Genomic DNA, 16,533 nt, shown 5'->3' on the forward strand with positions numbered 1-16,533 from the left:
TTAAGTTTAGGCACTTAGCGGAGGGTTAGGCTGCGAAAGGGGCGTTTAGGTACAAGCACTTGGGGAGGGTTAGGGTTAAGCACCAGGGGGAGGGTTAGGGTTAGGCATTATAAGGGGAGGGTTAGGGTTAGGTACTAGGAGGAGGGTTAAGGTGAGATTTAGGGTTAAAATACTGTAACATAATATAAACTGTAAACCTTTATTATGGTAACCTTTTTACCCTGTCGTCCTTTGACCCTGTCGACCATTTCATGTTGACCTATTGATTGTCTATCTAGACACTGTTGACACTTTTATACCACACCCGTGTTGCATCTCCGGCACAGACATTTGACACAGTGGCGTTGTGGTGAGTATTTTCCCTCTAATCATTACCCATAACCCTAATCCTCCATCTAGTTCCTAACCACGTCCCATAGCCTGACCCTAACCTCCCCCTATTGCTTAATTTAAAATGTAGGGCCGGAGAGAGATTACCCCCTGTAGGCTGAACGTTCCGCCTCTACCTCTGTAGTGCAAACTATTTATGTGTGGCCTGGTGGTTGCACATGCACAGTAGAGAAATACTGCAAGTATAGCGATAACTATCCTTTATCTAACTGCACCAGACAGCATCTTATCATTGAGCTGTCTTGGTAATAAACTATTGATAAATAGTGTCAAAATAACATCTCGAACTACTGCCGATCGCAGCAATAAGAGAAGTTCTGTAAGATATTTGAAAATTGGAATATAGAACCATTGATATTATACAATAATAATAACACAACTTAGGCCCTCATTCAGAGGCGGTCGGAGGATGCAAGCGGTCGCTCAGACACTGGGCGGCCGCTTGCATCCTGACCGGCCGCCTCTGTTTCGGTCGTTAGGCTGTGGGTTAACACCCACAGCTCTAACGACCGCTAGGGTGATGGTCGCGATGGTCGAGGACCATCGCGACCATCGGGGCTTACGACGAGACCCTAGGGTAGGGTCTCACTTGTCGTAAGCCCCGGAGAGCTTCTGGCTCTGTTAGAGCCGGAAGCTCTCCACTGACATCACTAGTGATGTCAGTGGGGCCTCCCCCAAACAGCAGGCGTTCCCATGGGAACGCCTCCGTTTGGGCTGCCACCCCCCCCGGCCCGCCTTCCAAACGGGGCGAGCTGTCAATCAACATCGACAGTTCGTCCCCTTTGAAAAGAGACCAGCTACGACCGGCGCTGTCAGTCGTAGCGGGTCTCATGCATGCGCACGAAGGAGCCGGCTCCCTCGTGCGCATGCGCACTAGACAAACATCGAGGCGGTCGTAGACCGTACGGCCGCCTCCGAATAAAGCCCTTAGTCTTTATTGCACTCCAAAAAGAGAACATCACCTACTCCCCAATTTCCTCTCTGCAAAATATTTTTAAAGACATAATTTAATATTTTTAAAAATACTAAGGCCTTTCTTAATCATTCTAGTCTGTATATTAATACAATGAATATTGATTAACAAGGCACTTGTCCACCAAAAGCTCTGTTAATCTAAGAAACAATATATTGTCAATGTAATGCCTAGTGTCTATTATTTTACACAACGATATGTGATGATAATGTGCTCAAGCAGAAGACCAAACCTATTACACCTCTGTGCTTAAGGGGGATGATAAACACTGCTGCATAAACCGAGGGGAAAGAGACCTCTGCGAGACCCCAGGCCCCATCTGCAGGAACAGCTGGACAGACACTTCTGGGGTCTGTGCCGTTATGGCAATTTAGGGCAGAACTGAGTAAGTACTCACAGGGCACAGTTCTGTATTTGGCAATCAGCCCTTATGCGATGCATTCTCTGCAAGTCTACCTGGGATTGACAGGAGAGCACCTGTGTAGTGCAGATTTGTTTCCTGATATGCTGAGACCTTTAAGAGAACACAATTACTAAACTAATGAACATGGAATCACATTCTGGTCCTGCCCTTCATCTATACATAATTAGCAACACTATGTTCTCTATATATATGTAATTGTTACACAGACCGTAAATTATTTTAGACCTACTTTAACTACAGTAGGTTTACCATGTTTTATTTTAAAAAAAAACTATAACAAAGCTTTTAATTATAATAAATTGAATGCGTGTGTATATGTGTGTGTGTGTATATATGTATATATATTAGGGGTGAGCGGGTTCGGATTTCTGAAATCCGAACCCCCCCGAGCCCCCCCAATCCGAGGCAGATCCGAGTCAGGCTCGACTTTTCCCGCCTGACTCGGATCTGGAATCGAGGCAAAACGTCATCATCCCGCCTTCCGGGTCTCGCGGGTTTTGGATCCTATATAAGGTACCCGCGTCGGTGCCATTTTCTCACTCGGCTGTGGACAGTGAAGAGGGAGGGTGGGAGTTAGGGCTGGCTGGGCTGTGTAGTGTAGTGCAGTGTAGTGATGTGCTGTGCTGCTGTTGTCCATAAGGGCTGTGTCCACTCTTCCAAAGTCCATAGGGGTTGGCTGTGTTGTGCTGTGCTGCTGTTGTCCATAGGGGCTGTGTCCACTCCTCCAAAGTCCATAGGGGCTGGCTGGACTGTGTTGTGCAGTCAGTTGTCCATAGGGGCTGTGTCCACTCCAAAGTCCTGTGCAGAGTCCCAGTCCTAAAGGGGTGCTGTAGTGTTGTCCAGGGGGTGCTCTGTCCATCAGGGGTGCTCCCCCCAAGAGCAAAAAAAAAATAAAATATTTTCTGTGTTTGTGAATTGTGTGCGCAGTAGCTCATAAGTAAAGGGCCAGCTGGCTTGACCGTTGAAGGCTGCTGTAACCCCCAAAGTACACTCCAAACAAAATAAAAAAATTATTTCTGTGTTTGTGAATTGTGTGCACTGTGGCTGCACGTGCATCAACAAAGGAGCTGCGCCAAGCGAGCGCCAGTGTCCCATAAGTAAAGGGCCGGCTGGCTCATTTCTTAAAGGGTGGTGTAACCCACAAAGTGCACTAGTCTCCAACAAAAATAAAAAAATATTTTTTGTGTTTGTGTGCGCCTTAGCCGCACGTATATATATCAATATAACATAAATGGAGGACCAAACTTTCTCCGATAAAAATAAAATAGGGAAAGATCAAGAACCACTTCCTCCTAGTGCTGAAGCTGCTGCCACTAGTCATGACATAGACGATAACATGCCATCAACGTCGTCTGCCAAGGCCGATGCCCAATTTCATAGTAGAGGGCACATACAATCCCAAATAACAAAGTTCAGGAAAATGACCTTGAAAAAAACATTTAAATCATCTGAAGAGAAACGTAAACTTGCCAATATGCCATTTACGACACGGAGTGGCAAGGAATGGCTAAGGTCTTTCCCTATGTTCATGACTAGTGGTTCAGCTTCACATGACGATGGAAGCCCTCCTCCCACTAAAAAAATCAAACGAGTTAAGCTGGCAAAAGCACAGCGAAGAACTGTGTGTTCTAAGAAGATATCACAAATCCCCAAGGAGAGTCCAAGTGTGGTGGTGGTTGCGATGCCTGACCTTCCCAGCACTGGACGGGAAGAGGTGGCTCTTTCCACCATTTGCACGCCCCCTGCAAGTGCTGAAAGGAGCACCCACAGTCCACTTGCTGATATGCAAATTGAAGATGTCACTGTTGAAGTACAACAGGATGAGGATACTGGTGTAGCTTGCGCTGAGGAGGAAGTTGGCGAGGAGGATTCTGATGGTGATGTGGTTTGTTTAAATCAGGCTCCGGGGGAGACAGTTGTTGTCCGTGGGATGAAAAAGCCCATCACGGTCATGCCTGGGCAGAAGACCAAACATTCCACCTCTTTGGTCTGGCAATATTTCTATCCAAATCCGGACAACAACTGTCTTGCCATATGTACAATATGTAAAGGTGAAATAAGTAGGGGTAGGGACGTTAACCACCTAGGAACATCCTCCCTTATATGGCACCTGCAGCGCGTTCATAAAAAGTTACTGTCAAGTTCAGAAACTTTGGTTAAGACCGTAAGCAGTCCAGGGACACCTAAATCCCGATGTCCTGTTGTATCCAAGCGCCTGCAAACCACACCGTCAACTCCCTCCTCGTCAATTTCCTCCTTAGTCAGGATCGGAAGTAGTCCTGCAGGCCATGTCACTGGCATGACTGACTCTCCTATCCGAGATTCCTCCGGAGGATCCTGCATTGCTAACCTACTGCTGCTGTTGCTGCTGCTGGGAGTCGTTCATCATCCCAGAGAGGAAGTAGGAACACCACTACTTTTACTAAACAATTGACCCTCCAACAGTCCTTAGCGAGGAGGATGAAGTACGACAGCAGTCATCCTGAAGCAAAACGTATAACTGAGGCCTTGAATGCTATGTTGTTGTTAGACGTGCGTCCGGTATCTGCCATTAGTGCAGTGGGATTTAGACAATTGATGGAGGTAGTGTGTCCCCGGTTCCAAATCCCGTCTAGATTCCACTTCACTAGGCAGGCGATACCGAGACTGTACAGAAACGTCAGAAAAAGTGTCCTCAGTGTCCTGAAAAATAGCGTTGTACCCAATGTCCACTTAACCATGGACATGTGGACAAGTGGAACAGGGCAGACTAAGGACTATATGACTGTGACAGCCCACTGGGTAGATGTATCACCTTACGCAGCAACAGCAGCAGCGTCACCAGTAGCAGCATCTCAGAAACGCCAGCTCGTTCCAAGGCAGGCTACGCTGTGTATCACCGGTTTCAGTAAGAGGCACAACGCCGACAACCTCTTAGAGAAACTGAGGGAAATCATCGCCCAGTGGCTTACCCCACTTAGACTCTCCTGGGGATTTGTGATATCTGACAACGCCACCAATATTGTGCGGGCATTACATCTGGGTAAATTCCAGCACGTCCCATGTTTTGCTTACACAATAAACTTGGTGGTGCAGAATTTTCTGAAAAGCGACAGGGGCGTGCAGGAGACGCTTTGGGTGGCCCGAAAAATTTCTGGCCACTTTCGCCATTCAGCGACTGCGTGCCGAAGACTGGAGCGCCAGCAAACACTCTTGAACCTGCCCCGCCATCACCTGAAGCAAGAGGTTGTGACGCGGTGGATCTCAACCCTCTATATGCTTCAGAGGATGGAGGAGCAGCAAAAGGCCATACAAGCCTATACATCCACCTATGACATAGGCAAAGGAGGGGGTATGCACCTGACTCAAGCGCAGTGGAGAATGATTTCCGTGTTGTGCAAGGTTCTCCAGCCCTTCGAACTTGCCACACGTGAAGTCAGTTCAGACACTGCCAGCTTGAGTCAGGTCATTCCCCTCATCAGGCTTTTGCAGAAGCAGCTGGAAAAAGTGAAGGAGGAGCTAAGACGGAGCGATTCCGCTCGGCATGTGGGACTTGTGGATGAAGCCCTTCATTTGCTTTGCCAGGATTCCAGGGTGGTCAATCTGTTGAAATCAGACCATTACATTTTGGCCACCGTGCTCGATCCTAGGTTTAAAGCCTATGTGGTGTCTCTCTTTCCGGCCGACACAAGCCTGCAGAGGTGCAAAGACCTGCTGGTGAACACACTGTCAGCTGAAGCGGAACATGACACATCAACAGCTCCTTCATTTTCTCCCGCAACTGGGGCTGCCAGGAAAAAACTTAGCTATCCTAAGCAACCCGCTGGCGGTGATGCAGGGCAGGCAGGACCAAGTTTGGACATCTGGTCCGGACTGAAGGACCTGGCAACAATTTCTGACATGTCTACTGTCACTACATATGATACTGTCACCATTGACAGAATGGTGGAGGATTACATCGGTGACAGCATCCAAGTAGGCATGTCAGACAGTCCATACCTGTACTGGCAGGAAAAAGAGGCAATTTGGAGGCCCTGTACAAACTGGCTCTATTTTACCTGAGTTGCCCCCCCTCCAGTGTGTACTCCGAAAGAGTGTTTAGTGCAGCCGGGAACCTTGTCAGCGAAAGGCGTAGGAGGTTGCTTCCACAATATGTGGAGAAGATGATGTTCATAAAATGAATTATCAACTCTTCCAGGGAGACCAGCCTCCAGAACGTACAGAGGGACCTGTGGTGGTGGATTCCAGTGGGGACGAGTTAATACTCTGTGAGGATGAGGATGTACACAACACTGAAGAGGGTGAGGAATCGGTGGTTGAGGAGGGTGAGGACGACATCTTGCCTCCGTAGAGCCAGTTTGTGCAGGGACAGATTAATTGCCAGCTTGTTTTGTGGGGGCCCAAACGAACCAATCATTTCAGCCACAGTCGTGTGGCAGACCCTGGCGCTGAAATGATTGCTTTGTTAAAGTGTGCATGTCCTGTTTATACAACATAAGGGTGGGTGGGAGGGGCCAAGGATAATTCCATCTTGCACCTCTTTGTTTTCTTTGCATTATGTACAGTTTGGGGCCTAGTTTTTCAAACTGCCATCCTGTCTGCCACTGCAGTGCCACTCCTAGATGGGTCACGTGTTTGTGCCGCCCACTCGTGTCGCTTAGCATAGTCATCCAGCTACCTCGGTGCAACCTTTTGGACATAAAAACACTATTGTGAGGTGCGAGGTGTTCAGAATAGACTGGAAATTAGTGGAAATGAAGGTTATTGAGGTTAATAATAGCATAGGAGCTGAAAAAACCCACAAATTCTGTGATTTTAGCTGTTTTTATGCTTTTTTTCAAAAAAATACAGATCCAAAACACAAAACCCAGAAACCAAAACACGGAAGGGTGGTTTTGGCAAAACCAATCCAGATCCAAAACACGAAGAAAGATCCAGATCCAAAACCAAAACACGAAAAGTGGCCGCTGCACACCCCTAATATATATATACATATATATATAAAGCATACTGTGATTGCTGCTTGCAAAAGGATTTTATTGTATATATATCATCAGTGACTCATACTAAGAAACTAAACATAACCATAGTGGTGAGCACAGTACATAAAATTAATATATACATTGGAACATCCTATAAACTTCTATCTAAACATTAGAAGCTTTGTGAAAACATAAAACATTTATTTACGATGTCTTACAGCTGTGACAGAGTGAGGAGGATGAAAGCTGTACGACAACTTTCTTTAAACTATGTGCATTGTTGTCATAATCTCACTTTACGGGTTATTGCCGGATATTTGTTGTTCTGAATTTTTGAAATACAGAATACAGTAAGACATAAAGCAATAATCACGGATAGTGTATATTCCAGGCAGTGGCGGGCTGGGCCGGGGGGCAGGGTGCCATCTGCCCCCCGGGCCGGTATAATCGTGAAGCACTAGGGCCGCTGCTGCGCTCTGTAACCATATACCAGTGACAGCCGCGGAGGTTCCTGTGCCTGCCTCCCGGCTGTCACTGTGAGGCTGCCCGACCATTACGCTGGGTGCACGCTACGGTGAGGAGAGTGCCGCAGCCCTACAGTCACAGGCAGGCCCGGCGACAGGGGGGTAGAAAGGGGACACTTGTATCAGGCCCCGTCTATGTGTCCCCCCATCCCTTACCTCTGCCGCTGGCCTGCTGCTTTAAGCAGCAACATATTCAAATAAGCCCGGGGCCAGCTGTCCGGCACAGAGCAGAATAGCCGGAGCTGACGGGTGATGCAGCCCGGCGCAGGCGCATGACGTCATAACGTTGCGCCGCTGGAACACAATGGAACCGGGCCTGGCTCTGGGCTGACCACCCAGGAAGAAGAACAACATACATAGCTGGACAGAGAGCCGCCTCAGGTAAGTGTGGGGTGGGCTGGGCTGGGCTAGGGGGAGGGGGGGATGGAGGTATGCACATGATGGGGGGGTGGAGGTATGCACATGATGGGGGGGGAGATGGAGGTATGCACATGATGGGGGGGAGATGGAGGTATGCACATTATGGGGGGAGATGGAGGTATGCACATTATGGGGGGAGATGGAGGTATGCACATGATGGGGGGGAGATGGAGGTATGCACATGATGGGGTGAGATGGAGGCATGCACATGATGGGGGGAGATGGAGGTATGCACATGATGGGGGGGAGATGGAGGTATGCAGATGAAGGGGGGGTGGAGGTATGCAGGTGATGGGGGGAGATGGAGGTATGCACATGATAGGTTGGGGAGATGGAGCTTAGGGAATTAGACTGAGACACAAAGGGACTGGGAAATGAGACTGGGCTGGGTGATGATTAAACTGAAGGGCAGGGTGATGATTATACAGGCAGGGGCTGCGGAATGATTAAGAAGAGAGACAGAGGGGCTGGGGGATGATTAAACTGAGAGATTGAAACACAGGGGATGAGCCAATAGCTGACCTGCATATACATACTGGGAGGGGATAGGGGGCCCCCAAAAAATGAGTGTGCTGGGCCCCAGGATATCTGTTGCCGGCCCTGGTCACAGGAGGATAGACCACCTGCAGGAAATATATCCCCTGATGTCGTTATGAGTTCTGATCATGTGATCAGCCCATGTGATCGATCCATGTTACAGTGTCCCCAGGTCCTGCAGCAGCATAGTTTTTGCGGGCAGCTGGCTGCTTGCAAATTCATCACAATGAAGGTAAGAAGCTGATAGGCAAATGGAACATGCCAGGGAGAGGCTGGGGGCACACAGGAGACATGTGGGGAGCATGCTTCTGGGGGATGGCAGAAGATGGGGGCATTTGGGGCACAAAGTGACTAATGTGGAGGGGGCACGTCAGACAATTGGGGCACAAGGAAGCATGTACGGAAAATGCTAATGGTTAGACGCTGGGGCAGTTAGGGCATGGGACATATGTGAAATATGCTGTTGGGGGGCACAGCTGGGAGAATTTTGGCCACAGGGGGCATGTGCTGCAGATGCTGCTGGGGGTGAAACAGACAGACACTATGAGCAATTGTGGCAACAAGGGGGCATGTGGGGATAACGCTGCTGCAGAGCAGATGCTAAAGGTTTTTCAGGGCACAAAGTGGAGCATGTCAGACATTTTGGGCACTTGGGGGCATGTTACGAACATGGTGCTGGAGAGTGGTAGATGCTCGGGCAAACAGGTGGGAAATTGCCGGCTATGGAGGGGGCATGTAAGGGGGTACCTGGGCTCATATAGCATTTTGAGGGTAGGTGGACCATGCAATTGCATAGTTGGGCATGTGAGAGAGAAGGTGGTCTAGACAGTGCTTAAAACCGGGGCCACTTGCTTGTGTTTGCCCCCCAGGTTGAAAGTTGCCAGCCAGCCAGCCCCTGATTCCAGGCCAGCTGTAGTCAAAAAATACAGGAGTGTTGGAGGAATTTTGTGTACCCACCCATTATATATCATATTTGGTGCAGTCAGTGGCGGGCTGGGCCGGGGGGCAGGGTGCCATGTGCGGGCCGCGGGCAGTCTGTGTCACTGTGACACAGACTGCACCGCGTGTGTATCGCTGACCGGACGGAATTCGGTCAGCGCTACACAAGTAACAAACACACAGCCGCTGGTTCCGGCAGCTGTGTGTTTGTTTTGATCAGCAGCCAATGAGAGTCTGTCAGACTCCCATTAGCTGCTGTTGCGCCCACTGCAGGAGCTGCTCCATCTTCCGGCTCCAGCAGTGGGCAATGGGAGAGGCGTCATGACGTCATATGACGTCTCTCCCATAATGCAGAGCGGCCCGGGAAGGACAGACGGAGGAGCGTATGGCGACGGCTGGAGCGGGGATTCAGGTAAGTGTTTTTTTGTTTTTTTTACTACGTGTGTCTACAGGGGGGGAGGCTGGCACTACAAGGGGGAGACCACTACTGGGGGCACAACAAAGGGGGAACCACTACTGGAGGCACTGCAAGGGGGGGACTACTACTAATGGGGGCAATACAAGGGGGGACTACTACTACTGTGGGCACTACAAGGGGGGGACTACTGGGGGCACTACAAAGGGGGAACCACTACTGGGGGCACTACAAGAGGGAGGGACTACTACTGGGGGTACTACAAAGGGGGAACCACTACCGGGGGCACTACAAGAGGGAGGGACTACTACTGGGGGCACTACAAGAGGGAGACCACTACTGGGGTAATACAAGGGGGAGATCACTACTGGGGGCACTACAGAGGGGCACTACAAGGGGGGACCACTACTGGGGATTATAACTGGGGGCACTTCAAAGTGGGGACATCACCCGGGGGGACTACTACTGGGGGCACTACAAGGGGGGACTACTACTACTACTAGGGGCACTACAAGGGGAGGGAACAACTACTAAGGGCACTGCATAGGGGGGAGGGGACTACTACTAGGGGCACTACATAGGAGGGAGGGGACTACCACTGGGGGCACTGCATCGAGGGACCACTGCTGGGGGCTCTATAAAAAGGGCAATACTGGGGGTATTGCATAGGGGGGAGACTACAACTGCGGCCACTATTTAAGGGGCACTGAATAAGGGTTACCACTATTGGGGGCACTGCATGGGGTGTGGACTGCTACTGGGGGCACTATATAAGGAGCACTGCATAAGGGGTACCACTACTGGGGGCACTATATAAGGGGCTAACTACTGGGGGCACAAGGGGCACTGCACAGGGGGGACCACTACTGGGGGCACTATATAAGGGGCACTGCATAGTGGGGATCACTACTGGGGGCACTACTGGAGGCCTGCATAAGGGGGTCCTCTCCTGGGGCACAGGGGGGCACTGCATATGGGCACCACGACGGGTCTGTCCCTAATCTTTATTTTTACTTTACATTAATCCCATATGGACCCGCCTCCTCCCTGGAACACTTGAGGGGGGGGGCGCGCCGTAGCACGCACGTTCTTCAGGCACCCTGGCTACACGCTACTCCTCTGCCAGGGCCGCCTGCATGCATTTGCCCCCCAGGCTAAAATTTGCCAGCCAGCCCCTGGGTGCAGGTGTGTGTGTGGGGGACGGGCAGTGGGGTGACAGGCATATTGTGGAATCATCAGACCCAGATATGGACCATCTCTTGAACATATACAGATGGATACAGTATGTTTCAGATTTGGAAATAATATAAAATGATTTGTATATAATTAGTATTTATGTATAGCATAGGATGAGAAGCCAGGCTACCAATGAGGTGACCTCCAACAAATAAACGTAAACATAGTTATTTGCTGATAATAACATTACTGCAGGCTTGGATACTCTATTGCTCTTCTACTATCATACATCCCAACTGTCCCGATTTTGGCAGGACAATCCTGATGTAAGTGGTCTGCCCGGCCATCCTGTTAAAGATAGCTTTGGCATGGGAGGTAAGTTAGAGAATTTTGGCAATGAAGGAAGTGTTTGTAGAGTGGGATTATAGGGGCATCTTAATGATTAGAAAGCACTACATATGCCACAAGGGTGTGTAGTGTACATGCCCTGGGGGGAGATGGTATTTGGCTTTGGCCTATCCACTACCACAATGTGCGCATTACCCCTGAGTTGGGAGGCACTACAGCTACAAGACTCACTAAGCCCAGCCATCCGGCCACAGTGAACACACCAGTTCCAGCATTCCAGCTTGCCTTTATGCCCAGAGGGGCCGACGAAAATGCTGGGACTTGGATTTCCACAACAGCTTGAAAGACAGAAGTTGCCTGCTTGTCTTACTTATATACTCACTATCCATTGTTCTGCTCACCACACACGATCGACGCGTTGCTGGCTCTTCTCTGTTGCTCCGCAATCCCTAAATAAAGGAGGGGAGCGGCCAGGGCTTTTGCAAGACCTTGTACATCGCACACTGGATCTTACGCCAGCAAAACAGTATACAATGTGTATCACATCGTACACGATAGGTCGAAATCTTACTGCTTTGCCATAAGATCTATGATGCAGAATTACGACAGTCCCGTGCATCGTAATCGTACAAATCACAAATGCCATATAATGCAAAAAAATCGCACCGTGTATTGCCCGCATAAGAAAATAAAGATAAAACAGTTAAGTATATATAAAAATATATTCATAATATTCTCAAAATACCATCCGTTTTATTTATGCTCTATGCCACTTGCAAGTACAGTACTAAATGTTACGATATTATTCTGAAATTAAGTATAAACACATACACCAGTGGTTCCCAAACTTTTTTGAATCACGGCGCCCTAGAGTATCACCATTGTTTTCATGGTGCTCCTAAGTCAAAGGTTTGTTATTGAGAAATTCAGAAAAAAAATGATTAAGTAATTTGCGCTTACCTGTCATCCTTAGGCTCAGTTATGTGGTGGTGGACAGGTTTGCACTTCTGTTTGTCCACATATTTACATTACATTGACTACAAATAATTTGATTTGGTGCTATGCCACCAACCTGAGGCACCCCTGCAAGTGTCCCAAGGCACCCCAGGGTGCCATGGCACACAGTTTGGGAACCACTAACATACACAATATTCAATAATACTACCAGCTTTTCCTTAGAGTGTGCAATTTGAAAATACAGAAGTAACGTGCAGCATACAGCAGTTATAGTACAGTAACTAACTGTAACATGGCAGATCTTAGTGTTTCTGTGGCATAATAAACTTACGTTCACTGGAACATGTCTCAAAAGCTAAAACGCCTGCAATAACAGAGAACAGGAGACAGACCAGCAGCTTCTTCATGATGGATGACAAGACCAAACCAGTCCTCTTTTGATTTTGAGTGATATTGTTCATAAGGTAGGGTGTTTTCCTCTATATGCTAATTTGTTAAGGAGGAGAAACAAAATAGAAACTAAATACTGATACACATGAGTGTTGAAATACTATGCTTGTCAAAAAGGAAGACAAAAACTTGGTGCTTCCTCTCAGAAGATCATTCAAATGGAATCATTTATCAACGAGTGATATCCTTGTTATTACTCGTTACTAATCTTACATGGTACTGTCCTTCAACTAATCAGCTCCTAACTGTCATTTTTCAAACACATGGCAGTTAGGAGCTGATTGGTTGAAGCACAATTTAAGATTAGTAACAAGTGATAACAAAATATCACTCGTTGAGAAATGAGGCCCAAAGTGTGTTCTTATTAAAACCATAATGCAGCAAGAGTGGAGAAATGGACAAGTGGAATAGATTTCCCATATCAACCAATCAGCTTCTAGCTAATAATTATAAAGTACATTCTATAAATGATAGGTACAAGCTGATTGGTTTCTATGGCCAAGTTCTCCATTTGTTCATTTTTCCATTTTATAGAAGGCTTGATATATAGGGGGAAATTGTGTTTGGTCGATTTGGCCAAAATCCGTGATAAAGGTGCCATTTTGCAAATTAGGAACTTACTAATGGTAAAATTGCAATTATACTGCATGTCAAACATGACTTCACAAACCAAAACGCGTCAAAGCATCATTGAAACAAATGTCATCTAAAAAATACTGGTACCAATGTAAATCACAAATTTACTAAGAATCGAGTTTACCAAATTGACAGTACTCACACCCAAAATCAATGCACTTGTTTTAAAAATCATGTTGACATGTGTAAACCATTTTAATTAATCCCAACTCAATTAGGATGCTTATAAAAGCCCACAAAGATAGCTGTAGCAGTCTTTCTGGTAAAGGTAAAAAGTCGCTTGAAAAGACGGTCGGCGCTACCGAGTCAGGGCTGTTTAATGCGCAAAGACGTAATATGTATGTGGACACATCTGTATATTTGTGAAATTCACAGATTTGCTTTTGATTTGGTGATGCGAGTTCCATCGTATCCCACATTTGCAAATTTAGTTGCAATAAACCCCCAATTTGACTGATCTTGAACACGCCATAACATGTCTAGTTACACCATCGAATGATAAAATGCAAGCAAGCACGATTCTTGGTAAATGTGCGTTTTGTTACGAAAAACGTTGTGGCGATAAGGTGCGATTATGGATCGCAACCCAAAACGATTCTTAGTAAATTTCCCCCACATTCCCTTAGTGGTCTATTTAGTAAAGTACATGCTAATAGTTTGAAATATACAGCATGTTATCGTGGCATATTTGAAAACTATTATATAATATAAATGATGTATGACTCACTGGCGGCAGTCCGGGATGAAGTAGAAAGAATACTCATCACAACCAACATTATGGATTGATATCTATGGTCCTTACCTACAGTTCTGCTCAATTGGGTGAGCCACGCGGACCCTAAAACAGCAGACCAATTGGTGGAATCGTTTGCCCTGCACTACAGAAAGTTGGAGGGAAATCTATCAGCGATATCCTTGGTTGTGCAGGTTGTACCGTGTGTTGCAGCATAAGACTGTGGGTTTGGAACCTGGAAGTAGGCCTGCAGTGCCAGGAAGGGTCCTACCCCATAAGACTTGATAATAATGTGATCCAATGTTTCCGATATGGTGGTTTAGGCCATATTGCTGCTAATTGTTCGCTTACCTCTGAACCTATGCAATGAGATGTTGCTTATGTTAATCGCAGAATGTCTTTGCTCAGTTAGCTTGCACTGCAGACAGACACGCTGAGTCAGATAAGCAAATGTGTATAGTCACTATAAAAGCCAAACGGGTAGAGTCTCTGTTAGATTCTGGTAGCCTGGTTACTCTTATCAAATCCGAATTGGTGAACCCCTTAAAATATAAGGGGCATACTGTTGGTGTAACTTGTATAAATGGGAATACTCTGTATTATGTTACTGCGGAAGAGAACATAGAAATGCAGTGTGGTTCCACTGTAGTCCCTGTGGGTTTGGTTCATGGTTTGATGTATGATGTGATATTGGGGAGAGACTTTGCCCACTACTGGAAGCTGTGGGAAAGCCGATTTGTTACAGAAGTAAATAACCCAGTCCCAGATCCATTTGAGGAGGTTACTGGTGCAGTAGGAGTGTCTTCTGAATCAGAAATGTTCCCTTTTTCAAGCATGATCGGGGAGCCAGAGAATGCTGAGAGCAGTAGTGGGGCACCGGATGATGTACCTTCTACTGAAATAGAAAATGTTGTTGAACCAGTTGATCGTCTGCCTGATCTGGAGGTCAGAAAAGAGATCTTTGCCTTAGAGCAGTTAAATGACCCTACTCTTGTAAAAGTTAGAGAGAATGAAAAAGTGACTGAAACCCCATAGACCCTGATTGTACGTTATCATACCCTCACATGGCAGTATGTCAGGTCGAAACAAAGAGGGGGGATATGTGACAAAAAGCACTGGTAAGGTCATACATGGGAGATATGTTTGTCCCAGATTTTGACGTAAATGTATTAAAAACCCCATGAAAATGTAAGCCGGATAAGGGGTTCCTGAGGTTATGAATGGAGAGAGAGGATGGCTCCATCCATTAGGCCCATTTCAGGTCTTCAGCCAGAGAACAGGCTAATTAGCACTTGCACCTCTAAGAGGCTGATAAACGTGTGTCAGGGGTTTTACTCAGTGTCTCATTACCTGGGGAAAGAGGCAGCAGACCTGTTAAGAGACATTGGGGTCTATTCATTATTACTTAAAATTAAAAATTTTAGTAGCATTATAGTGTTTAAATTCTAATTGATGTGTATATTGGTTGCATATAGTGCTACTACATAAATGAATTAATGAAGAAAGGGAGTGAATGTATTAACTGCTAAACCTGCCTATTTTACCCATTAGGGGATACATTGTTAATGATTTAATATGATCACCACAAGGTAATTATTTCATACACAATTACAGAATGTCTAATATGATATTTTATGTGTGCTTATTGATGGATATGATATTCATGTGTGCTTAGAATGTAAGCTCCCTCACGTGCTTCTCCTATCCCTACTTATAGTATAATAGCACCTAACACCTGGTTGCTCATGTCCTGCTGCTTGTGTTATGCAGCAATGTGTATAAACCATGTCCTTGTCCTACATTGTTTTGTATTACTATTAACTGTTTTTCTTGTGTACTCATTTATGTACTGTGTAAGGCGCTGCGGAACCTTTGTGGTGCCAGATAAATAAAGGATAATAATAATAAAATAATAATATGATATTTATGTGTGCTTATTGATGGGTGACTATCATATTTTCATAATCAGAGTCATAATAATTCCTAATTTTTTTTAAAGAAGGATCCGATTAAAAGTTATGTTTTAATTATGTTCATTTCCTGATATGATTTATATCAATTATATGGTATTTATGGGTGTTTAATGATGGGTGACTGTCATATTTTCACACTCAGAGTCAAAATAATCCCCAATCTCTTTAAAGAGGGAACCGATTAAAAGTTATGTTGTAATTATGTTTATTTCCTGATATCAATTATATCAAATAATTTATTATAAAAGAGTGCCCCACAAAGAAATCACTTGCTGCACATTGGCATACAACAGTACAGTATATAAACCTTAAAAATTTATAAATTCCAATAAGGTGTTATACTAGGATAGTTTACTAGGATGCTCTCTGTATTGTATATCAGTCACAAGAATGCCTTCTGTAATGTGTGGAAGTCACTGGGGTGCCCCCATTTCAGCAACGGTAGAAGGGTGCCAGCGGTTCGAATCTCGACACCAGCATCCCAGCAGCAATGAAAATCCCGATCGTCCTAAGGTAAGTATTTGCTAACCTATTCTACCCCTTAACCCTCCCTTAGGGGTGCCTAACCCTAACCTACCCCCCCAGTGCCTAACCCTAATCCCCCCACTAACTGCCTAAACCTAACCCCCCCTTCCCCGCTGCCTGTCCCCCGGGGGGGTGCCTAACACTAACTTCCC

The 16,533-nt window shown here is 46.4% G+C and overlaps 1 protein-coding gene across 3 annotated transcripts in view; it reads right to left on the minus strand.

Moving 5' to 3' along the window:
- The window catches only part of ENDOU (endonuclease, poly(U) specific), a 75,591-nt gene extending 63,006 nt beyond the window's left edge, over positions 1-12,585 (minus strand). For all 3 annotated transcript variants that reach the window (XM_088466007.1, XM_088466005.1, XM_088466006.1), the window contains exon 1: positions 12,396-12,585. In XM_088466007.1, coding sequence (XP_088322133.1) covers positions 12,396-12,525 — 130 coding nt within the window. In that variant the 5' untranslated portion in view covers positions 12,526-12,585. The remainder of the gene's footprint in view (positions 1-12,395) is intronic.
- Positions 12,586-16,533: the final 3,948 nt, after the last annotated feature.

The sequence above is a fragment of the Taudactylus pleione genome, unplaced genomic scaffold (assembly GCF_031769625.1).
Source record: "Taudactylus pleione unplaced genomic scaffold, aTauple2 ptg000065l, whole genome shotgun sequence".
Lineage (NCBI taxonomy): Eukaryota > Metazoa > Chordata > Amphibia > Anura > Myobatrachidae > Taudactylus > Taudactylus pleione.